Raw genomic sequence first — 26,008 nt, 5'->3', positions numbered from 1 at the left:
GAATAAAGAACAGTCATCACGGGAAAGCTCATGCTGCTGGCCACAGAAACTCTGTCAGACTAGAACGTACTTTGTCCAGAACAGCAGTCTGAAATACAAGAAACATTTCTCACCCTGGAGAAGTTACAAGATTTGACTTGCAAGGGAATGATTTATGCTTCTTAGTCCAACAGTCTTAGTAGGCACAAAATACACTGAAGGACTAGAACTGAATTTCAAGTACTGCTATATTTTTTCATGGATGTTTCTCAACCCAGTAGGTACCTTTCATCATAAAATTTTATCTGTCAGAATTGTTATGTTTGCAAATTTTTCGAAGTCTTTATATTAATATTGTAAAACTTTCCAGAGTTGCAATGCCTCCCTGACCGGATAATTAGCCTCACCCACAGCATGTTATTGCCATCAAACTAGCTGTTGAACAGATTGTCTTTAGGTATCTCTGCCAGCGCCTTCAAAATCTACTCTTCAAACATTTTTCAGTTTCTCATTACTTTAAGGCAAATATTCCAGACTTTATACTTCTCTCACAAGAAATGCTGACCAAAGAAGATTGGACAGCTATAGGCACCAAGAATTAATTGCAGGTGGCTGATCTGATACCTGCCCAAATTGACTGCAACAAGAAGATACTGAGCTTTCAATAGGTATCAGGTAATCCATGTAAAATAAGTTGGTCGTTTCAGTAGCACACATAGGATAATTCATGTGGTAAGGGACTCTAAGAACTCACTGGGAAGTCTAAACTACTCAAACCAAGGTCAGCAATGATTCTCCAAGTAAAACATAACAAACTATCACATTCACAATTTCATTGGCAAATGAAGTGAAATTTTCTTCTCAAATAAAAGTCCAGGAATGAAAAGGAATACTCCAAATGGATATTTTTTTTCATGCAAACTTTACAAAATTCAACCTTAGCAACACACAAGGGAAAGACAATGTTGCTGTCTGTCAACCCAGTATCTTTTGTGGGTATACAGAACAGGCCTGCTAACAGAATAAAAAGTTGTACAATGCAAAGGAAGACACTTTTGCCCTAAAGTTGGTCTTTTTCACAATTTTCTACCTTTCCAAAATAAAAATAAAGTTAATTCCAAGCTCTCTTACCTGTATACAATACCAGCTAAATCAAACATCCGCCGTGCCGCTGTCATTTCAATAGAGTCGTGATACTTGTCAGACATAAAAATAACTTCCTTTATGCCTAGAAAGGTCATAAAGAGAAAAAAAAAAGGAAAAAAAAAAGAAAAAAAAAGTTAGAATTGTGTGGGGGAAAAAGAATGTAATGACATAAAAACTGGCACACAAAATCAGAAAAGACAGCACTCATCCACATACTTTAGAAGTCTTTGGTACACCTCTGCTTAGAGTTTGCACATGACAATAGGTCTGTGTAAGGTCAGGCAGTTTGGGAAGGCATTTTTCTCAGGTAGTTAGGAAATGTTTTCCCTGATTTCACCTAAGTTTACATCAGAAAACCAGCTCCAAAAACTTGCAGGCAAAGCCTCAAGACAGATGGAGTAGAAATTAACCATTTTTGCAAAAACCTATTGAAAACTTGTCCTATTACCTAATATAGATGAAATTCCTCTCAAAGAACTTAACCCCGAATCTCAGTCGCCTTCCAAATACACAGCTATAAAAGGATGCTTTTTTCTTCTCCATTCAATAAGTAAATTTCAGTTCCAAGTTCAAAACCTAATAAGCAGATATTGCTTCAAACAGTCGAATGAGCCATGCACAAATTAACCATTTGTGCCCTGCTTACAGAAGAAATATAAAGGCTGACCCAAGAATCACTTCAGAGCCCAACATCACCTTCCTTTATTTACCAGGTAACATAAATATCAATACGATGCTATTTTCTGCTGACCTAAGTGCATAAGGAAAAGGATGAGTGACTACACTGAAACCAAGCAGCAAATCTGCCTTTGAAGACCACTTGATTTTTATTCTGTAAATAAGAGAAATGTAGCACAAATAAAGAATGTCCTTGTCTTTCCACCTTCACCTCTCTCCACTTCAAACCTCACAGAAAAAAAAGAGTTAAGTACTCCCTTTGCTACTTCTTTTCTTTGTTTTCTTCTTTCTGATGTCCATTAGTGGCAAGAAGTCCTCAGAATAGCAATGCATGCTAAGGCTGCAAGACCTTACTCAATGCACAAAACAGACCCTCCTCTGCTTAAGAGGAGATTTTCATTGGAGCTGCAGCCTATTGCAGATGCCTAATCTGAAAAAAGTCAGCGCATTTAGGCCAGCACACTATCTGCAGTGGCACAGATTTATAACAATTGTAATAAAAGACATAATTAAAGTAGGATCATAGAAGTCTTATGACATTTATGAGCAAAGATATTTTAAAATCTTCAAATATCTACCATGCATCACGTTCAAATTAAAATTTCATGTATATACTCCCAACAGACCTTTTGTCATGGCAGAAGTTTATTTCTTTCTGCCCTACTCCATTCAGTGTGTCAGAGCACAGTAAAATTGACAGTAATTATATGCAAAGCCTGTGTTGTTCTTTGGCAGCTCCTGGTCTAAGAAGTTACAAACCTAAATTAGAAGCACGCTTAGAATCACAGAAGATGCAATTAGCACTGGAAAAATTTGGCACCGTTAGGACGCAAAAAAAAACCCTACAACCCACAAGTAGCATCGTATGAAGTTGACAGTGCAATTAATTTAGATCTAACAGCAGCAATTTAATATCAAATACATCCATGATACCAATGAGAAGGCAGCACGGTAACACTGGCAAATCAGTCTGGCACTACTCCTTACCTGCCTGGATGATGAGCTTTGCACATTCATTACATGGAAATAAGGCAACATATATGCTGCACCCTTTCACATCAGCTGAGTTTTTGTTCATGATGGCATTCAATTCAGCATGGCACACTGATTGGAAAAACAAAACAAAACAAAAAAAACAATTTCTAATATCGTTCATTAAAATAAATCAGTCAAACTAAAATTAAAGTGTTACATCCTTTCAAAGGCAAATAGCTTACACAGCTTGTCATAAAGGGCAGAGGAAGAAATAAAAGCAGAAATACCAAGATCAATGAAGGTCAATTGTTCTGACCAGGCTGCTGATTAGTAATGATATCATTAAGCACATTAGCATTGCCATTTGCTCACACCTATAGCAGGCAACAAAGCCTTAGGCTGTGGGCCAAGTAGTTGCAACCACCCTAAGTGAAGCAATATCTCACAGCTTCACAACTCTCTGGAGTATCTAATTGCCAGTATAAAACAGCTCATTTATGTGTTTACATGCACAGATAGGAACATTCTTATGGTTATTAAGAGCACACTGCGCGCTCTTAAAGGCAGGAGAATCATGAAGTAAAACTGAGCAGCTCTGTCCTCTGGGTCCCAGAACTGCTCAGTGCTGCTGCATGATTCTCTCACCCCAAGAATACACAAGACACACTCAACCATAAAAACGTCCCAGCTTTAATATTAAAGCAAGTTTACTGCTCATTAAAAGGTGCCAGACTTCCCAAGCAAGAAAACAAAGTCCTCTATTTCTCCATGGATTTGAGATAGGCCAGGTAACAACAGACAACTCTGCCTTATTCCTCCATTACACAATGGCTCTTTCTGGACAGATGGCGACTGGGGGTTCAACTTGTTATGCAGTACACATCAGTAGAGCATGTAACGTGTTACAGAAAGAGGAGAGAGCTCAGTTTAGGTTATCCACCAGGAACTTCTAATGAAAACCATTAGAAAGCAGGGTCTCAGCTTCCTGTTTACACCTAGGAATGACAGCAAGTTGCAGAACGTATACATCTGTCTGCTGAGAAACTGTCTGGTGCCATGACTGACATTGCAAACAGGCACTCAAGTGTGGGTCTGAGCTCAGCCAGAGACCTGTGTGTGCAGACAACACTAAGCAGAGGTTTTTTCCGCTGCTTATTTTGAAGAACAGATTAAAAAGAAAGGGAAAAAAGAGGAAAAAGTTGTCTTCCTTCCATACACGTGAAAATTAAAACAGGCAAAGTTATGAGCACACACTCATAATATGGTTGCAACTGTGTAGTGACCCCGTGTGCGTGATTTCGCCACACAAAGGATATCTGAGTGTTGCACATTCAGCATGCAGGAATTGTTACTGAATAGAAATGTTTTCCGTATGTGCTAAAGGTCTACATGGAATTTTACAGCCTAACATACAGCATGCAAACTTTCCCGTGTAGGCAAATCACTAAGGACCAACCACTTACTAAAGAAAGCTCAGCATCAACTTAGACAAGCTGCCCCCAGAATCACTATAATTACACTGTTAATGTGTCTTCTCATAAAAAGTAGAGCCAGAAACCAATGTAAAAATAGGAAATTAACAACAACAAAGAAAAAAACCCCACGGTTTCTGTTACTATTATTTCTACTACTATTATAATTGCATCACACTGTATTTTAGACTTATACCGTCAATTATACAAGATATAAAAGTTTGTGAACTTTTAAACTTCAAAAACCCAGAAAACGCTTTTAACTCCATATATATTACTGAGTTAATTTTATACAGCCTTCAAAGCAATAGCCACAGAATTATTCTTCTGGGGGTTACAGATGATTAAAAAAAAAATCCCACACCCTAATTCTTTCAGTAAATATTTCTACTTTACTAAAATTTAAAAGCCTTCAGCCATAAAAAAAGATACGTTTCAGTATTAGTACCACACTAACTTTCTTCCTGCACTGATGAGAAATAGCCTTTAAGAAACTACAGACTACCAGACTTTCGACAACAAACCTCCTCCCAAGAAAAAGCAATTTCAGGCCAAAAATAACTTATAAAAGATAATCAGCTGGAGTGAGGGAGGGAGATATTTTGCCTCCTGACTATCTTAACACAATCTGAAGTTAAAAACAACTATGACTCTCTAGAGTGGAAAGAGAGACAAAGAAGGCGCAGGAATGATGATATGGAAGAAGCAATCGCTTCAAGACAAAAAGCATTGGACTCTCCAGCAAAGCTGGCAGGATTTAGTTTCAAAAACCAGAGGAGGCGGGCTTTTCATGCACACTGTAGCTCAACCAAATATTCCTTAATGCACAAAGTAGTAGGACACTAAAGGTTTGCATTGATTAAAGCAGTCCTTTTTCTTTCAGTACTTTCCCCCCCTTGTTTATTGGGATATTAATTACAAAACCCTTCTGGCTCACTAGTTTGAAGTTGGAAAATTATTCTGGGGAACTATTATATTGTGTCTTTGCTTTATACATTCCCTAGACACCAGCTACTGGAACCTGTAAGAGATATTAGGTGAGATGGGCCATAATAAGGTATAGGCATCAGACAAATACTTTCAGGTTTTGTCTCATAGTTCTTCACTCCCTCTTCTTCCTTTTTCTCCCTCTGACAAACAGGTAGTGACCATTGATCCATTCACAGATAAAAAAAATTCTACAGATAACAGATTATTTTACAGACCTGACCAACTTTGTATTACTTATAGAGTAACTGAGTAGTGCTTATAGAGTAACAGAGTAGTAGTAATAGAGTAATCCTTATAGAGTATTACTTAAAGAGACAAAAGTCAAACCCAGGATTTCAAAATCCCTAACCCTAGTAAGGAGAGTTGTTCCCATTTAAGGTGTTACAAAGTTTTCTAACCTATTAAGAGCTTCAGCTACTATTAGTAAAATATTGTTCCCTCTCAGACAGTAAGATGCTGTCTTAAAGAAACCCTGCACAGGTTCATAGCATTCAGAAATCTGAAAGCTGTTTATTTAAGCAAACCATTAGAACTAGAATTTCTGCAATATCCTCCGGGGACCCCCAGTTGTTTGGGCTTATTTTTTAATAATATTCACATATAGTTAACATTATATGAGGTCTATTAGGTCTTGAAGATTGGTTTCTGTGCTGGAAAAGTGTCTTGAAAAGTATTCTCTGAAGACTTCATTAGCTGAAGAAACAATCATGCAGTAACACAGTGTGTCCTGTGACATTTCCTTCACCTACTACGATGTATATGAGAGGGGGAAAAAATAGAGGACTGACTGCTTAATTTCTGGTAGTATTAATTACTAATTGTGTTTCTATCTTTTCTTGTTGCATATGAGCTAATGACCATCCTTAAACCTATTCTTAAATAAGAGACAACCCCCCCACTTACCCTCATGATGGTCATTTTTCAGTATTAAACGCTTACCATGAACATGTTCTTCCTGACTTGCAGTGCCAGAACTACTCTTCCCACTTTCTAAGACTGTTCTGGTCAGTGATTTTATAAGAACAATCAGGACTACTCGAAATGTTTATTAATACTGTGAAAAGGCTTACAGGCTTGATTTAGAGCTTGGAGTATAGACCACTGTAACACACCATATTTGAAATAGAAATCAAAGGAAACATTCCAGGAAGTAACCTTCCTATGTAGTTAACTACTAATAAAAACAGACCAAGAATTTGGAGAGTTTATGCACTAAATATGGTGTTACATTGAAAGGGAATATACTTAAATGCATATAGAGTGTCATGCAACATGTTTTGACTTATTTATTAACACAAGATTTTCTCCTGCCATGTTAACCAACTTGACAAATATTACAGGCCCCCAGAACAAATATACGTTACTAGCAAGGTGTTCTGCAACAGAAAGCTGCACAAGAACAGATACAGGGAGTTATGTAATTTGGCCCACTTATTTTCAGTCCTCTGGTAGAATTTTCACTTTTTCTTCTGCCCCTTGTCCATCCCAACTCAGTCCAAGCTCTACCTGCCTGTTACCCTCTACTCACCAGACCTAAAGTTGTACACAGCAAGGACTGTGGAAGGCACTGAGGCATTACTGAGAAGCACTGGCTCTGCAATGACAGCCCCTGGGGACTGTGGTTATGGAATTGTAGAATGATGCCAATCTTATTTCAACCTTTGTCAAAGTGTGGGGGTGGATGCTGCTCACTGCGCTAGTGTAAAACAGAACACTGATGTTGGGCTGATGCTGCTCACAGCTACTTCTGCTGAATCTTTCCTGCTCCGTGTGCTCTATGAGCAGTTGCTGTGGTCAGGGTAGGAAGGCAGGGTTAACATGACCAGATTTCATTGGAGTCTTAGCTTCTTTAGACTGCAGTCAGGAAAAGGGAACAGCCACACCTCAATAATTTGTTCTGTGAAAAAGGAGAACTGGGAAGTGAACATGGGGACTACCCAACCCACTTATGAGCATCACATAAAATCTGCTGGGAGCAGGCAGGGAAGCCCTTTGCAGAACCTAAAAAGCAGTAGCTAATCCAATCCATTCTTAACATCATGCTCCAAGATTGCACTAATCTCAACAGAACACACAGCTGCTCCTCAAGGGACAAGTGGAATAAGAGAAATTATTTCAAAATTCCCAGACTTCTTAGACATTTGGTGTATGACACTAGAATTAGCAAGAAATCCATGCAGGACAAGAGAGCGAGAAGCTATAGGTGGAGAGCATCTCCTATACATCCCCACTACAGTAGAAGCATCGGCTTTGCACTGCCAGTTGGAGAGAGTGCATCACACTTCTTCACAGTGCCTTATCAAGTTTTCTGCTGTCAAAATAACAGCTTCTACCAAAGTAACATTTGCCTGAATATCTTCAGGCGTTCGTCTCTTTAAAAAATTGACGAAAAGCTCATAATCCTAACACGACAAAATGTTGCTAACAGTTTGTTTCATTTTACACAGCAGGTACTGTTCAATTAGAGTATACTTTCTGCCACAGCACATATTTTATCGTATCTGAACCTGTATAAATATTTGTAAGCATATTTACTCAGTATTTTCTCTATTGCTTAGAGGTTTCTATATTTGCCAGTCATTTTAATTTAAAACCCTCTTAATTAGAGACTGGTTGTCAAATAGATGTTCTTAGATTACAGTGGAGACAGAGGGCGTAACAGGAGCATAGCAACTAGCATCAGTAGTAAGACTTACGTTAATAGGAGAAAAATGTAATGTTTTAAATGATCAGTGAGAAGAAATAATGCACCATCAAAGCTTTGCATTCATCTAGCAGCAACAGGGGGCACTCACTTTTGACTCTGAGAGCCAGAATTCTGTCTAATTATTAAGAAATTCCCCTACACTGCACTGAGCACAAAGCTTTAGGAAGAGCTTTTAATAACATCTTAGTGAAGTGGGTGTTCAAAACTAGCTTTCTATTTCTCTGAGGTGCACAGAAACATACCCATTTCTGTCACTGACTGGCAGCCTGGAAAGAACCAGTTCCCACAAAGCAACAAAAGCTCGATTTTGTGCTGTGAAAAATAGCGTTGAGCAAAACATTACCTACTTTCTGAAGTAAAAAGGCTACACTACCAGCCTGCTCAAATATGTTCTGCAGCTCAAATGAAAAGTTTTAATTGGCTTCAAGATTCTCATAGGGAACACAGAGTATCACTGTGGGTGGTTTACATCATGATTCCTGTATCATCCAAACACCTTACAAACATTTGCATCCTCTAAGGTAAAGTGAGCACTACCTAGCAGTTTCATGCCTTCTTTCAGTAGCAGCTCAGGTTACATTTAGATAAGGGTAAAAATAATTTTTAATCAAGCAAAGCCCCTTTCCTTAACATTGCACTGTGCAGAAGTCACACTTCACAGCGCAGGCGAGATATGTACAATGTACACTACATTGTGGCAGACACAGATAGCTGTGACGCTAGGGAATTTCAAGCCAATAGGACTCAAGATGCAGTAAAGTGTAAGAGTGACAGGATTCATTTAGCCTTAAAACAAAAGTTCAAAAGATCATTGTTATCAGTAAGAGCATGGGCGAAGAGGGAAAGAAGAAAGGGTTGATGGCACTGAGTAGAAAAGCTAAAAGAACAATGCTAGCATACACAAGAATGTATAAAACCATCAATTTAGCATGGAAATAGGAAGTTTTCTAGCCATAAAAGAGTGAAACTGATCTGAGCTGTGGGGTCAGCGTATCCATCTGTTCTGCTGGAGCACAATAAATTTATTACAGGATCACCTAACACAGTTCTGCAAGGATAGCTGCTGGGTCCAATCCCCTGCTGTGTCTGTAACACTAAACACAGACAGGGCCAGGGACTGACCGTTGGCCCTAAGGCCAACTGGCATATGCTAGTTCATGTTCATCTTACTCAGGTGTCCATCAGCACTACATAGAACATGGTCCCGGGTTTCCACACAGCTCCACATCTCAAGAGTCCCAGGGCAGCACAGATTTATTTTGTATGTTTCAGTTCAAACTGCATAAAGAAGTAAGATGACTTTTTTGCAGCCCACTGCAGTCACACTTTCACAGCATGAAACAGAGTATGCATTGCATATCCCCCAGTACGGCCTGAGGGAGGAAGGAAGGTTAAGCATACTGTCTCAGCAGGCTTTGCACAATAGGAAGAGTTTTCTTACAGCCCTTTTTCCACCCTGCACTCTGGAGCAGCCACTGAGGGAGCCACTCAGAGCAACACCCAGGCTTTGTTCTGGAGACAGCCCTCTGGAGTGGCCCGAAACATAGGAAAAGTGAGCTGATGTTTATGCTAAACTAATGGAGCACTTAAAACAATGAGGTCAACACTAAAATCCAACCTCAGCCCTTTTCTGTAGCAGTGCAGATGCATAAAAGAGCTCTAGCAGACATCTTCTAGGTTAGTGTGCTGGTATGTGCACAGTTACCATCTTTACATAATAACACCCCAGCTCTAGTGGAGTTAGCACCAGCATTGCCATGATAAGCTCAGAGTGCACAGTAAGACTGTACTATCCTTTAACAAGATAGTCAAGAAAAATCAAACTAAAAAGTTCAATTTACACAAATGCAGTGATAATTAGCGAAAGCAGTAAGGAAAACATGACAGATTAATGAGATTTTAGCAGCAATTCTATGTGTTGCTTTGAATCCACCAGAATTTTTTAAAGCAGATTTTATTTCTTATACATACTTGCCTGGTCTGTCAACTGTGCTATCAAGATTAATAAGAGACCGCTAGATTTTCAATGATCTGTGAATTACAAAACAGGTCGTTAATTCGTCACAGCAGACACTTTGTTACAAAGCTGTGATGTTTTTTAACGAGGTGAAGACTGAGATTCTTTGGAAAGGCACAAGTTGGACCAACTCCTAGAAATGAACTCATCTCCCCAGGCTATCAAGACTGATAAGTGCATTTTTTAAACCGCCGTGTATTAACTTTTTACTTGCTAAAAAAGAAACATTCCATAGCTTTTGCAGCCAGTGTTAACTAAAAATAAAATTTTAAAGACACTCATGTTTTATTGTATAAAACATTCCCACAAATCCTGTACAGTTTTTTAGTTTAAATCGATGAGTTTTATATTTGAGAGGCCTATTTCTGCATCTCTCCTGGAACATGCCTAAGTCCCAAAGACCACACACACTGATCATAGTTCAGAGCTGAGAACTTACAGCAAGCATAACGACTCAACCAAAATCAATATTCTCTTTTCAGCTTTATCTTTAATCAATGGGCTAATGTTTGTTTCCACACCCTATAAATAAGAAGCAGTCATACCATGCTGAACCATTATAGTATCTTCATTATATGTAAAACCAGAGCTTCTGTGTTTTAGAGCAGATGTTAAAATTTGGCAGGAGCTGGTGCTGCTATAAGCAATGCATCTCTTATGAAAAATAAGAAGATATCTTACAGAATTTAAGAGTGAGTTTTAGAGCTCTTATGATGAAACGGTGAACCGATCAAAGACAAGTATAAGAGTTGTAAGAACTCAAATACAAAGCCGATTGATTGAGCTGAACCACAGCATATAACCTTTCACTTCAATGCTATAGCAAAATGTAATAACACTGTTTAGAAAGAGCTTTGGATGAACACAAGGAGTTTCCAAGCTAACGCAAGTCCTGTTTCTGTATCACATCAATTTTTAGAAGTTACAAACAAGAAAACAGATTTCTTGGACAGAAATAAATACTTCTTATCGGAGGAGTCAGTACCTTTATAAAAACCAAACTCTGGTGCTCATTTCCCCTCACCTATGCAAGGGAGAAATTCTCAAGGATTCTCATTTGGCTTTGTGGCTCTTGCCCTGTCCACTCCTGAACCCAGGAGGAGCTAAGATGAAGCACAAAATGAAGGAACTACCCATTTTTCCTGCTCCCACAGCTCCTGCTGCACTGGTCTCACCCCACAGAGGTTCAACATGAGCTGGTGTGGAAGTAAAAGCATGAAGAGGGATTGAAGACAGCACACACTCCCCCCTTCTTTGTTAGTCCTAACCACAGTTCATCCCCAACATCAGCTACTGAAATCTGCAAGGCAGCTCTCAATACTATTTCCATGCCCAACAACAGTCAGTCCTCATGGAGTGAAGCCTCAGGCAGCTCAGAGAACTATCCTCTTTGGTTCCTGCAAATCACACATGGCCCAGAGGTCTAACTGTGCAGCCCTGTTTGATAGATGTGCCAATAACCACAGAGGACCCTTCAAAGCAGGCTTGCAGAAGGCCAGACTAAGCCTGCTGTGAAGATACAATCCAAAGTAGCACTCAGCTTTATTTACCACGAAATTGTCCTTGCCCCTCATTCATTCTCTCCATTTAGTAAAGGTGAATCAAATCACAGGTTGAAATAAACAATGAAAGTCACTTCACTTGTAGCAGTGAGGATTTACTGTGACACGAAATAAAAAGAAGCATGGAATGACAGTATGTGATCATACACTTAAGACAAAATTCAACTTCATGAGTCATAACATGTATTGTCTATTCTACAAACACCTGAATACTGGGATTTCTAACAACCACTGCAGTTTTAATACCAGTACTTTAGATTAATTATTTGTTTTGCATATATGTGCTTTCAGTAATTTCCATGGAGATAAACACACCAAAACAGCAATCATCTGCATGCACTGTGTGCTGATAAGCTGCATTATATCTGCAAGATTTCACTACACTGTCCAAAATGGCTAACCATTTAGAAACACACTTCATAAGGAAGTCAGCCCTTCTCGAATACTTTTAATTCGCTTTCAGAGTTGTGATTTTTATTTTGATATATCATATATGAGCACATGAACAGAGACGGAAGAGTGGAAGAAAAAGTGACTGAAGTTTTACTAAATGACCTTTCCTGTACAACAATGTGGGAAGCTGGACTTGTCAGCTACAAGTAGCCTTACCGTAAGGATACTTTGTGTCTAATCTATGCGCTGCTGTTCTTGTCCAAGGTAGCACATCATCACTGCAGCCATTAGGCATCCCATTGTACCCAATTCCAACGATCTTGTTTTCTGAATTCACAATACAGGCACCAACCTGAAAAAAATAAGACTTACATAGTACCAACAGCATGCAAAAATTATCTTCTTGATGTATAAGACCTGAAAAGTCAGTCCTACAAATGTAAGAGATATGAGTTTTATCTTATATAGATCACTGTGTCTTGAATGTGACCAGGCTACAATAAACAAGGTCACAATTGTACCCAGCTGGCAGAGCAGGGCAGATGCAAGCCTGCTACCCTCTAGCCACACAGTCTCCAACTCAGTCTGCCAGCACTGCTTCTCATCTGACTACAAAGTGAACCAAGTTCAGGGAGCAGAACCAGCACACAACTAACAGTTCCATGCATAAGTTTTCTGTCAGTTCAGCTCCCCAGACTGGCTTTTCCAGTGCAATAGAAGCAGCAGCAGGAGCTAAAGAAAATGGATGGAAGACTGAACAAAAATGTGGTAGTTCTGACCTAGATAGAGATAAGCACTCAACCTGTATGGCTTGTTTATGCAAACACACACCAAACGACCAGACACTTTAACTCCCACCTTCTACTGCTTTAATCCAAATCTGCACACAGCCCTTCTTTTAGACTGAGGAAGTGATGAAGAATTTTAAGTTTTCTGTCCATAATTTAGATGTACTGAAACAGCAATAACATTGATTTTTATTTACACAATGTGTTTATTAACCGGCACTGGGTAAACAAGAATTTAGCCCTAAATAAACATACTTCGGAGAACTGAAAGCTGTAAGATACAGAAGCCAGCAAGTAATTGAGCAGACTGTTTACATACATTTTAATCCACTGCTTTGTTGGGATCTTCTTCATGAAAATTCTCAGAGAAAGGAATACCAACAGGTTGGTTGGGTGCTGCAGAACTGCATGTCTCATGAGAGGTTATCTAGCACCTCCAATCAATATAAGGGCAAGAGAGGTACACCAGCAAAGTAAAGGATGGAGAGAGAGACAACTTGAATGCAGTAACAAACAAGAAGGAATTTTTATACTCCTGTAGGTGAGGAAAAGGAACTTTTGAGATGATGAATCTTAAAAAAAAAAAAAAGAATTACAATCTACAACTCTCAGTAGTTATATCCTCCTCTAACTGTAACTCTATTTACAAGGAAAAAATAAATGTATGCATCATTTTAACCTTCAGATGAAGAGAACATTTACAAAACTCCAAGCTACAAATGTACACACAGAATTATACACGAGGTCAGACCCAATAAAACAATTTCTGTAACAAAAAATGCTGATCGTGTTAAAAATTCAAAAGCTATATACTGAAATGACTTCTAATAAGAAAAATCTGGAAGCGCTATATGTGCATCTGATGTGATGTGCAAGGCAGATTAGGTTATGTTTCTCTTATATATTGCCTTCTTACCTGAGAACTTGGGTCCTTGCTTCTCTGTGCTGACAGAAACGCAACAGCCATGAAATATTCAGGCCATTCCAGATAATCCTCTCGTTTTTTACAGGTTGCTTCATTGCCAAAACTATAGTTTCCAGAAAAAAGGCAGCCATCAGTAAATAACACTTTGGTGAAGTTACTGCAGACTGTATTCTTTCAATGAGCGTAAGTTTAAAGTAATCTAAAGGATTAGAATCTCACAAAGACCACCTTTTATTCACCAGTAAAATCATCAGCTTTACATGCTTTCCAGGAAATTATATATGCAACATTTCTTTTCAGAGGAAAGGAAACCCAGCAAGGTTGCAAATTTCTGTTTTAGATAAGAAGGCTGAGCTATTCAGAGCACTGAGCTATAAAGACAGAGCAATTTATCCTTGATAGATAACACCTCATGTATTTCTAAGATTCGGGTATATCTTGTACTGGCATTCTTTTCACTCAAACAACATAATCATTTTTGTGATGACTGCGCTAACTGCAAGCCTCTAATCTAAGCTATTTTGTACTTCTGCCTATGACAAGCGTTCTCTAGATTTCTATTTGGAGGCTTCCAGTGCAGTCATTCGTTTCTGCCTGTACAATTATTGCTGTGAGTCCACCTCTTTTGACAACACTTACAGGCAACAGTCTGAGGTTGTAAACCATTCTGATAGTCCAACGCTAAGCTTCCCTTGAGATTATGACCATTATGAAAGCCCCCTAAAAGCTGATGAGATGGGTTCAAGAACTTTCCCCTTAGACAGAATGTATAAACATGAATGAAAAGCTGCTTCTTTCCCTACACTGAGGGGTTTGTTTGAGAGAAGGGGCAGGGGAGAAGTGACACATCACTTTCTCTTGCTTCCTTTCAGTTGAAAGACTTCCTGGACAGCATAAAACAGAACAGGAAGGTATCTGTGCTTTTCAGAAATAGAAGGCAAAGACAGATGCTTTTGTTTGTTCTTTTTTCCCCACCTTCTTTACAATATCTTAAAGATTTTAATTTCCAGGAAAATATCAAACCCAAAGAACTGCCCCCCAAATCCCACCTAACATTGGTACGCTTGAAAACCAAAACAATGTAATGATTTTAACAGCTCTCTGGCCATCCTCAGACAGAAGTGCAGTAATTTCCCTCCTGGATTCCTCTTACCAATAAGACAGCTTAAAATGTTTTAGGAAAAAGAAGAGGAAGGAGACTGAGATACCCTTCTAGCAACATCCAGCCATGCAGAATAGTTCATCAGGGGTAACCACAAACAGCAAGACATCTCACAGCCACTCTAATGCCAGCGCCTTCCAAGCACAAACACCGGAAGACAAGCATTTTGTTAATGATTGTTTTTATAACCAAACCCATAAAATAGCATGTGTTAGAGGCTTGCAGTTAGCTTGTCACACCGAGGTTACACTATTTAAGCGAAGAGAACACCAGTACATAATAGAACTGTACTTTAGAAACCCACAAGGCTCTATTTACCAAAGACAAATTACTGCTTTTGAGTGGTTTATATGTGGCACCTTAGAAGTAAGCAATTTTGGCTTCTTCTTGGAATGAATGAGGATTATCATTAAGGCCATCATCTCAGTGTAAGATGGGAGAAACATACATTCTCTGTGCAACCAGCAGGCCTCTCTCACACTTTGACAACACTGTAAACAGTGTTTGTCTGTTATAAAAACAAACATAAAAATGAGGGTACTCAAACTGGCTTGAATTGTCCAAGAAATAGGAACTGTGTCCTGCTAACAAAGAAAAGAGTTTAGAGCACAAGAAATTCACAGCGGAATTTAAAGACCACCCCTTATACACTTCTTGCCAAACTGAAGGTGGACAGGTTAACTGAAATTAGAAGAAAATGTTTTAACTCATTTGAGTGATTATTTACAGTTTATCACAAAAGTAGATTTTCACACTTCAAAACCCCAGAAGACTTCAAATAAATACTCTATTACATCCCTAAGTAAGTGACATTCACAGTGATGTCCTCCCAGAGCTCTCAACAAAGCTAGCTAACACCCAGTGCAGAACTACACCAAACAGCACACTCTGGGAAAAGCTCTCCAGAAAAACCACAGTACTCAGAACTGAGAGATCCTGAGATCTCCTTCTGTTAAATTATTACCTAATAAACCTTGTTATTAAAAACAAAACAAAAACAGCAAAAGCTACTATGTAGTTCTCTTATAATAGAAAACACTATGCGAGTGAAGCCCCTCAGAGCACCAGCTTTACAGCAAGAGAAGCATATCTGAGAAATGAGCACAAGGCTCACATTAAAGAGAACATGGAAAGAAAAAAAAAACACACATAAACTCTCACTCAATTACTTCTACTTAACATCACAACGTTTGGCTACATTATTCCTTCAGCTCATTGCACAGGAACACAAGAGTGTGAAATGGGTATAAAACACTCCATTTCTGATGAAGCAGAAGCCAAGGACTTGGCTAGTGGTGTAGCACAAACAGGAAAATCAAGCAGAAAGATTCTGGGCAGCTGATCATCCTCCTCTCACTCAATTGCAAGTTCTAGAATTGCATGAAGAATATCTACTCTAAAAAATATTACAGCTTGCTACAGAAAGTGAAAATAAGTTTTATCCTTGTGATAATTCAAATAAACCTATGAATAAAAGTAATAGGAAGGGAAAGCCACGAAGATAATGCTACTCAGCGTTATCTGGACGCAGTGCTCCAGGTGAGGTCTACACAATGCTTCACCTACATTGTATTTTCTTTTTCTCCCAGGATTGGCTTCTACTGAAAATCAACTATCGGTATTTTGCCCCTCAGCTCACAAAAATTAGGGTAAAAGGCCAAGCGTGTACTTCTTTCTTAAAAAGCACCCTTAACCCTTATGGCCTTGTTCCCCAAAAGCCAACTGGGACACGCACACCTGCTGACTTTTTGCATTAGCCCCAATTAGCTGCACAAGGCCTCATCGTTTTGCCTGTAACTGCTGCTGTACCAGATGAGGACGGTGCTCCCCGAGGCACGTCACGCTTCCCCCCGCCGAGCAGCACACGCGCTTCCCCCCCGGCCCAGCAGCATGGTGCCGAGGGAGGGAGCCGCACAGAGAGCTCGAAAACGGCAGCACCCGCGGCCTCTCCGCCCCGTCGTGCCCCTCCTCGCTCAGCGCGGCCCCCGCGGCCGGCGGAGGAGCGTACCCGTTAATGTGCTCGGGCTGATGGCCGCTCATCCCGCCGCTTTCCTTCGCCGTTTGGCGCCAAAGAGGGAGAAGGCGGAGAAAGGGGCGGACGAGAGGCGGGGAGCCGCGCCGCCATGTCGCGCAGCGCCCCGGGGGCGGGTGAAGAGTCCCAAACCTCCCCCTGACTGCAGCCCATGGGTGTGGGTGTTGACCACTGCACAAGTGTCCATCTAAAGGACCCCAGCCGTGCTCACAGCTGTGGTTAAAGCCATCCCAAAAGACACAATGGTGATAAAAAAGAAGTCCATATTGCTATTGCTTTCGTATTCCATAGTCTCAGAATCAAAGAGGAGGAAGGGACCTATGGAAGTCACTGAGTGCATCCACCTGCTGAAGCAGGCCCCCTGCCATAGATACATTACACAGTTAGGCATCCAGACAGGTCTTGAACATATCCAGAGAAGCCTGATCCAGTGCTCTGCCACCCTCACCGTAAATAAGTTTTTCCTTATGTTCATATGGAGCTATGTGTGTTTCAGTTTGTGCCCAATGCCTCATGTTCTGTTGCTGGGTACCACTGAAGAGTCTGCTCCCATTGACAATTCCCATATTTATAAACAGTGATAAAAACATACATATAATATGTTTCTAAACATATTAAGCTCACTGTTTATACCCCCCTCAGCCTTCTCCAGGCTAAACACCCCAGGTCTCTCACACTCCTCATACCTGCAGTGCCCCAGGGCAGTTCCACATCATCTCTGTGGCCCTCACCTGGGTTCTCTCCAGCAGTTACCTGACTTTCTTGAACTGGGAAGCCCAGAACTGGGATCCTAGAACTGGACACAGTACTCCAGATGTGGCCTCAGCAGGACAGAGCAGAGTGAAGCTGCTGGCCATGTTCTTTTCAATACACTCCAGGATACCACTAGCCCTGGCCTCAAGGGCATACTGTTGACTTATGGCCATTCTGTTGTCCATTAGGACACCAAAGTCCTTCTCCTTAGTTTGTTCCTTTTTTGTTTGTTTGTTTGAATAACTGACAGACCATGAAGTATGAAAATACTGCCTAATTTCACAGATATTCTTATTTAGTTATCACAGTAAAAGTTGGCTAAAGCAGCTAACACTTTCAGCCCTCAGAGTGAGAAAACTTATTTCAGTTTATAAGAGCTCCGTGATCACAATTTCATATGGACAACAAGTATTCATTCAAGTATTCAGAAAGGAACAATTTAAATGCAAGGGAAAGAAATGAAATTTAATGAAAGTACCATCAGTCAGGAAAACATGAGCCTGAAGGTGAAATGAAAGGCCTGATTATGGTTGATCACGAAGAGAGTTAAAGAGCACTCATTTAATTAATCTGGGGAAAAATTTAGCATAATGCAGTTCAAAAAGTTTGCTACTATCTGTATATGTTTCTGCACTCTTGAAACATGAATTAAAATTAATAGTGCTACAATTACTCATGCTAAATTTATTACTTTACATAATTAAGATTCTGCTGACATACCGTAACAACTACTAACCTTTCAAAAACAGTGCTTATACGTTGATCATATACAGAGAAGGAAGGATTTTCTGCTCTGTGAAAACTGATGAGGGGGTTCTCACAAAACTTGAGGCTATCACATTTTCCAGCTAATCTTTATAAAACAGCCAGAACCAGATTCAGAATAATAGAACCTCTATTTAACAAAAAGAAACCAAAGATTCTTGCTCTCTTCTCTTCCTTACCTGTCATAGAAGTAAGAAATACAGACTGCAGAATAACTGCTTTTACTATTATGCGATGAGGGTTTCATTTTGTTCAAGATTCAACTTCATATTAAATTATATTAGAATTGTATTATTTTTGAAATTCAAAAGTTAAATATTTTTGTCATTTTAGCAAGTAAGTTTTCTTAATAATTGGAACCCATCCCTATCTCCATCTGTTAAGTCCACAAATGTACGTTTTCCTCATTTCTCAGGGTTTATTGACTCTCGCTTTTATCTCATTCTTCCTCAATACAGCAACCAGATCAACAACATTCAGAATTTCTAACAATACATCAGCGACTCATGGCCTGAGAAGGAACATTTTTTGATTGAATTGAATTTTCAGTCAATAGACTCCTATGGTATTGCTAAACGACACGTTTTCTAGAAAGCCAACTGCATGTTGCTTTTCTTCTGCTTGACTGTTGGTGTGTGTTTGGATTTGTTTTCTATACTGAAAACTGATGTTATGCCCAGGTTTTCACTCCTGCTCTGACAGTGTGCCGTGGAGGTGGTACCTGGCATGACAGCTCTTTGTTCATGCACATATCAGAAGTAGGTTAGATGACTACAGGTATCTAAGGAAAGTATGCCTGAATTAGATGAGATCTAGGCCAGGACACTGTGGTATAAACATCGGCTTGCAGTGAGGGCAGTTAGCTTGATTTTCTACAGGTATGGAGCAAAGTGCCACAGCCTGGTGTGTTCAGTAAGACTTGCCTGCTGTCCACCTACCTTGCAGTCCTCTGGAGCTATTGTCTGATTCCTCATCTTCACTATCTTTGCCTTATGCTTTGATCTAGAAGCTTATTTACACTCTTGATCTGTCTCAGGACTATTTGTATCTTTGTGACAGAACTGGAACACTCTGACTCAAAGTCCCTGTTAAGAAAGGCATGAACTCAAATAAGCTGAATTTCTTCTAACCTCTATCTGACAATTTAGCCTTGTCCTTAAGCACTCCTCCTCTGTCCCCCAAAAGCAGGATGTAGTAAGAAGCAAGGAGTACCTCGGATGTTCTTTTATAGAGTTTTTTTTGCTTTGTCTCTCATTTCTTAGATGAAAGTCCTGAGTGTGGAGGATCATGAACTTGTGCAGGTGTCAATAGACAATCTGAGCTGATTACAAATATTTTAGATGCTCTTTTTAAATGAGAAGTGACAAATTTGAAAGGCATACTAAATATATAACCATCTGTCAGGATGTTAATATTTTTAATTATGAAATTTTTATATTCTACCTTTTGTCAATTTTGATAAAAGCAAACTAAGCTGAATTTGGGAAAATCCAACATTTCAGACCCTTTTCCCATATTTTTGCTGCTTTCTAGCAGACTCTTAACTTTGTTGGCAATCAAGATCTTTCCCCAAATGCAGTATACACCTCAGTTTATTCAGAGTAATATTTGAGAATGGCCAGAATATGCAGTGTACAGTTTGCTACACAACCCTGAAATCATTCTCAAAACTTAAGGGAAAAGTAAAAAGGAATTACTAATGAGTTGTTGTTGTTTTTCTCTAACAGAATGAATTTTTCAGGAACTAATTGCTAGACTTGGAGAGAAAGACAAATAAATAAATATGACAATATGTCTCTGTATCTGCCTGCTTCTCAGCATCTGTTTCTTATCTGTCTCCCAGAGAAGCTCTGTTAGCTGACATGATAATCTTCACAGTTAGAGAATTCATTTTTAGGCAAGTCTAATTGTCCAAATATTTTTTTCCAAATAGGAATTTCTGCTTGGGTTAAACTTTCCCTTCGGTACTTGCTTAGACACTAAGAACCTATTCAGTCCCAGTGCAGAAGCTCATATATGCTGAAATTCTCAATTTCATTGAGAATTAATCAATTTAATTCTTAACTTAATCAAGATTATGAATTTATGACCTTCTGATCAATTGGCATTTGTTGCAATATAAGGCTTTGTCAACAAACTCTTGTCAATGCAACTCCCTTGCTAGAAGACATAAGCAGCTTCTTAGTAAACCCATGAATAGACTACAAAAATCTGCTGGATTTGTACAGTGTAGTGTTTTATTTGGAGAGCATAAGCATTTCAGAATTGCTGCAGGAGTTTTAACTTCAGTATATAAAATTGTACTCTATATCATGTTGGAATTACTTAAAAAAGAAACAAATGATAGCAGCAAAATAGAAGCTATTGGTCAGAACCAAGTAGAATGAGGATGGTATCATGATAATTTTGGAGCAGGTGAAAGCCTGTTGCAAATCCTCTATTTGCAAACTCAGATGCCAAAATTCGGGACATCACTGCCTTTTGTTTCAATGCACACATCTTTACAGATTTGTAAACATGGCCAAAAAAAACCCTCTTATTGCTGTCAATGAAACTGTGCATGATGAGCATCTCTGACAGAATCCATCCAATACATCCAGTATTTCAATGATTTTTAAGGCCTAATGGAAACCTCAGATCTGCTGGCTTATGTATTACTTTGCCTAAGATGGAATGCCAGATTTAAGCTTTTTTACTTCCAGTCCAAGTCTTACTCTATTTTTAATATCACATTATATGTCTTCTAGACTCAAATTGTCTGCAGTTTACCAGCTCCCTAAATCCAGCTTCTAACCCTGGTGATAGCAGCTACAAGTCTTCTCTGAGATCTTTTATTTGCATTTATTCTCACTAGAATCACAAATGAGCATATAATAAAACAGTCTTCTTACAATAAAACAGTCTCCAATTCTGTTTTTAACATTATGGCTATTTTTCATCTCACCCAAAATTTTTAAGAATGTGGCACTTTTCCTTGTTATGTCTGTCTGCTTGTTTTATTCATGCTGACCTTTCTGAAATAGGCAAATACTATCTTCTCGGTATCTTGATCCCCTCATGATTACTTTGATAGCAGTATATTCTCCAGCTAGATTTATTCTTTCTATGTGTTATTTGTTGATGTTTTCTCTTTTTTTCTTCCCTAAAATGTTTTTATCTCTATCTCTAACCACACCTCTACTTCTTTAAATTCCTTGTTCCGTTCACACCTGCCCTTACGAGCCAAATTCTCTGTTTTATGCAATCCAGTTCAGAGACAAGTGCTAGAGAAACAGACGGTACTGTATGTGATCTACTCTCAAATCTCTTTCAAGAATAAATCCTAGATAATCTTGCTAAGTCACCCTTAAGAAAGTAAATTGAGACATAAAGTCTCAGACTGCAAGACTTTTGGCAACCCCTGTGTTTTCTTCCAAAAGATAAATGACCGTCTGTGCCCACCCATACTGGTCATAGTCCCTGCTATTCCCTAATTGGAAGTGAGAAATTCATTTTCTGCTTTTAATATAACATTTTACTTTCTTGGCATCCTGCTTCTGTACTTAGCACCTGCCTACGTTCTTAACAACCTTCTATTTCTTCTGTTAGCTTCCTCTTACTTTTCAAGGCTATTTTTGATATCTAAGAAGGTTATTTTCAACTTCCATACTTTTCACTTTACCATGATTTTCCTGTCATGCTCGTTGTTTTTTTTAATGTCAATTCCACAGCATTTGCCTAAGTGCCAAAATCTCTTACAGTGCATCGGTTTGTAATAACACTGACTGGACAATAACACAGGCTGTCCTCACTACAGCAGACATTCAGAAGAAAGAAGCCTTTACTCAGCTGAAACATACAGATAATCTTGAACATGTGTATCCCTTCACATCTGGGCAAATGGTTTGCACTGTATAGTCTTTTTAGGCTTTTTTTCTTCTTGATATAAATTCCTTTTATGCTTATCTCCTCTTACCTCAGTGCTTTTTCTCTCTACCTTTCTTCTTGTTCCTTTTATTTTTTTCTTTGTTTATGATAAGCTTTAGATTTATTCTATGGAGAATTCTCCTATTTTTATGTATAATTTCCTGTCATTTATCTTAGCTGTATCTTTAGATTTCATTACTACTGCGTGGTAATACCTCAATCCTCATATAAAAGCTGCTATACAGAATCATTTTCTTACATATTCATATGGGCTTTAGCATGAATAGTTTTAAGTAAACATGCTAAATCTATTCAGTAATAAGAGACAAATTACCCTGTCAGCTATCTTGTGGATTAGGGTAAAAAAAAAAGGAAAAACCAAAACAGGCAAGTACTTCAGGATTCTTAGATAACCATCTTGGGCTGCAAAATTAAACTAAGAAACAAAAAGAACTGCTGTAATCACCCTGTTTTTACTCTGTCCCCCACTTCAACACAGAGAGATCCCTTTGACCTATTTGCCTTCCACGTTTGCCAATATTCCCTTTTCCCCAAATACCCATTAGCACCAGAAGCACTTCCCATCTTTGGTCCTAACTGCTCCATTCATAGGACACAGCAGCAAAGCACGCCGCAAAGCAGAAGGCAGAGCACCTTCATTTTGTGACAGCCATTAGCTTGGCAACAGGGCAGAGGGAGCTCAGGTGCCACTATCACATTATACGTGAGTTCTTTTCAGCTCTTCCTCCTCAAGCTGCGGCTGTTTCCTAAGCTCATTGGACAAATTACAGAACAGCTAACAGCCACACTGTTTTAACTTATTAATAATGAACAGTGAGCTGGAGCTGTCAGGAAATGTGTTTGACATCTCAGCTCCGAAGAACAGGAACTCTGAGCAATCTGTATAGGTACAAGGGGAAATATAATCATTAGTAAACTTAATTTATTTTATAAGCAGGGTTGGCAGTGTGATTCCTTCTCAAGATTTTCTGGCATTTTACTATAATGAGTTTCTGCTTTTAGGTGTCTGTATCAGACAAACTTGATTTGTTCATGCTGAAATAACCCAATGCAGGTATTTGCCTCTACTGACACAATCTTTTATCCTTCAGGTTGCACTCAAATGTTTTTGAAAAAAATATTTTACCTTTAAAATCAATATAAATAAAACCATATCCACATTAGGAAGGCATTGACTCACATGGCAAGAACAGTATATGGCAAAGGAGGAATTCTAGCATGGAGCCAAAGCAGCTTTGTGCTATTTAAAAACAGATGGTTAGGTGAAGCAGGCAAAGAGCAGGATGGGATCACTGAAGAAGGAATCATTACTGAATTCAAAGGTGGACGGGCTATAGCTTGTGTAAAGGGAAGAAAGGCATTAGTTAGATATTTTCATTTCTTATTTTTCAGAATACCTAGGGCTCAAAGTACTGAAGAATAATTGTCTTTTGAGGCCAGCCTTCACAGCAGCCTGGGGAGAAAAAGAAATTAAAATAACAGATGTACCTTGTTTTCTCAAAACAGAGGAAGCAAAGGGATTGAAATGTGATATTCTTCATTTACAGGAAAGTAAACTAAGAGATTTCTTATTACTTCTACAAAATTCCATTGAGTTCTATAGGGACAGTATCAAGAAGAACTCTGAATCTCTCCACTGGTGTATCTGCCCTGTTTCCACAAAATATGAATATTTTACACCCACAAAATAAAAATATAGGCCAAAAAATCCAAGAATTTTAGGAGCTTTTTGAAAATCATTTACTCGTTCATGTATGCTTTGCAAAAAGCCTGATAATTTGACTTCCAACAGTTTTTTAAAGGATTAGAGAACTGAAGGGCAGTATTGTGTGTTTTTTTTTATTTGTGGATATTGCATTGGAAAATCCTTCAAGATTTTGAACAGCTCTTCAGATGATCTGCAGGACAAGAGCCTGAAATTAGCTGGCACAATGGAATCAATATCGAGCAATATTTTCTTTCTGCAAGAAATGCAGTCTGACAGAAAAGAGTAAAAGCAGCGTAAAGAAACCAAGACTCTGGCTAAAAAGCCGGGCACAGAAATTCCCTGTAAAGCAGTACAAATTAGTTGATGTCACCAGAGCAAGAAAACCATAGTGACAGAATAAAATGTTATCCAGGTTCCAGAATACTTTATTATCACCACCTTAGGTCACTAAGCTTCACAAGCGATATCCATCAAGTTTGATAGCAGTACATATACGCACAGCTGAAGCTAGAAGGTGCAGTGCTTTAATGTACTAACGATTTACATTAAGACACCTGGGTTCAAAGTCAGTTTATGACAGGAACGGAATGGGTTTGTTGGTCTCAGCCTGCTCTCTAGTGGACAACTGTACATTAACCCAGTCGTGAGAAGAATCCGAGGAATTACATCTGTTGGCCAAAACATAAGGTGAAATTCATATTCTCCCAACATCATCATTCAGAATAAAAACAAACCATATTCTAGTGTTTTCTGTGTTATCCTGAAACACTGTAAGATGAGATCTTTCCATCAGCAACTCTTACATAATGTATTTGGTATTCTTGTTATCGGAATTTGAAAGGATGCAACAGAAAGGGAAACAGTGCAATGGAAGGCAGCAAAGGCAATCAGATGCTTCCATGTTAGGGGAGAATGAAGACACACTGCTATACTCGTACTGAAAGCATATATATGTCAGCAGGTAAAATTCTTGTCTTTATTGACTTTTCTTTCCTTATACATGACAGAGGAGAAATTGACCAATAATAACAATAAAAAAATTTTTATGTTTTAATATATAATTAACCTACACTTGTTTCTGAAAGATGGGTTTGAAACAATAGCTAAACATGACTTAAAGAAAGACTAGACTACGGTCTTATATGAATTTTAAAAAAGCAAGGGTTTGATAGTATTGAAACATGTTAGATAGTATTAAAATGTACGAGGGCTATAAACGCTCATGATTCAACACATAAAACACACTTAAAATGCCTAGAGCATGGGAAGAAACTACACCCGCAGATGTTTTATTTCCTTAATGCATCCCATACGGTGGTTATGTTCACTTCAGCGGGCAGGCGGTACAATGCTGGGGTCTTAGATTTGTATAGTCTGTGGCATTTCCTATGCTTCCAGGGTAAATTCCTCAGTGACTCATTTGCAGAAATCAGCTGCGAAAAATTGTCAGGAACTCTGACCCCATTTCCCTTTACATTGCTTAACCTTTTATTAGCCGAGAGAATAAAACTTCATTGATACCTAAGCATTTACAATTACAGTCACATGCCAGTTTCAAATGCAAAGTAAACACTGTCTTAAGAGTCTCTTTTAAACGTGTTTTAATATATAAAAAAATGATATCACTAACTTCTAATAGACCAATACATATTATTTATACTATATATTATGTAGTAACACACATATATATATGACGTACTGTATAATAACACCCACAGATTTTTACAAAGTCTTGTGCTTTGTCCTAGTCTATGCTGATCATCCCTTCATTTTTCATCACGTCTACCTCACTTATTTGCAGGAATGTTTGAAGACTTCTACATCTTTTAAACTTACATTTCAAATTCAAGATCACTTTAAAATTCAGTTCTTATCCACCACGCGGTTCACCTCACGGGCTGGCTGCTGTTTGCAGCATTGAAATGGCTACATTTCTGGTCTTCATACAGCTTCATTTTAAAAAAAGAGAAAGAAAACAAAAAAAGGGGGCATTCCTTGATTAATCATATTATTCTGTATCCAAATTTAG

General features: G+C 38.7%; 1 protein-coding gene across 4 annotated transcripts in view; it reads right to left on the bottom strand.

The window, feature by feature from the left end:
* DCTD (dCMP deaminase) overlaps positions 1-26,008 on the bottom strand; it is a 49,667-nt gene that overhangs the window by 2,177 nt on the left and 21,482 nt on the right. For 2 of the 4 annotated variants that reach the window (XM_085545086.1, XM_085545087.1), the window contains exons 4-7: positions 13,624-13,735; positions 12,136-12,271; positions 2,791-2,907; positions 1,111-1,207 (exon numbers count right to left, since the gene is read on the bottom strand). In XM_085545086.1, coding sequence (XP_085401212.1) covers positions 1,111-1,207; positions 2,791-2,907; positions 12,136-12,271; positions 13,624-13,674 — 401 coding nt within the window. In that variant the 5' untranslated portion in view covers positions 13,675-13,735. Of the gene's footprint in view, positions 1-1,110; positions 1,208-2,790; positions 2,908-12,135; positions 12,272-13,623; positions 13,736-16,603; positions 16,864-26,008 lie in introns of those variants that run through there. The other 2 variants (XM_085545088.1, XM_015861417.2) reach the window with 2 other exon arrangements.

This window comes from Coturnix japonica, chromosome 4 (assembly GCF_054131305.1).
Source record: "Coturnix japonica strain WE chromosome 4, WE-NBRP24, whole genome shotgun sequence".
Lineage (NCBI taxonomy): Eukaryota > Metazoa > Chordata > Aves > Galliformes > Phasianidae > Coturnix > Coturnix japonica.
The sequence above is the reverse complement of the archived record's forward strand: the minus strand, read 5'-3'. Positions and strand labels throughout refer to the sequence as shown.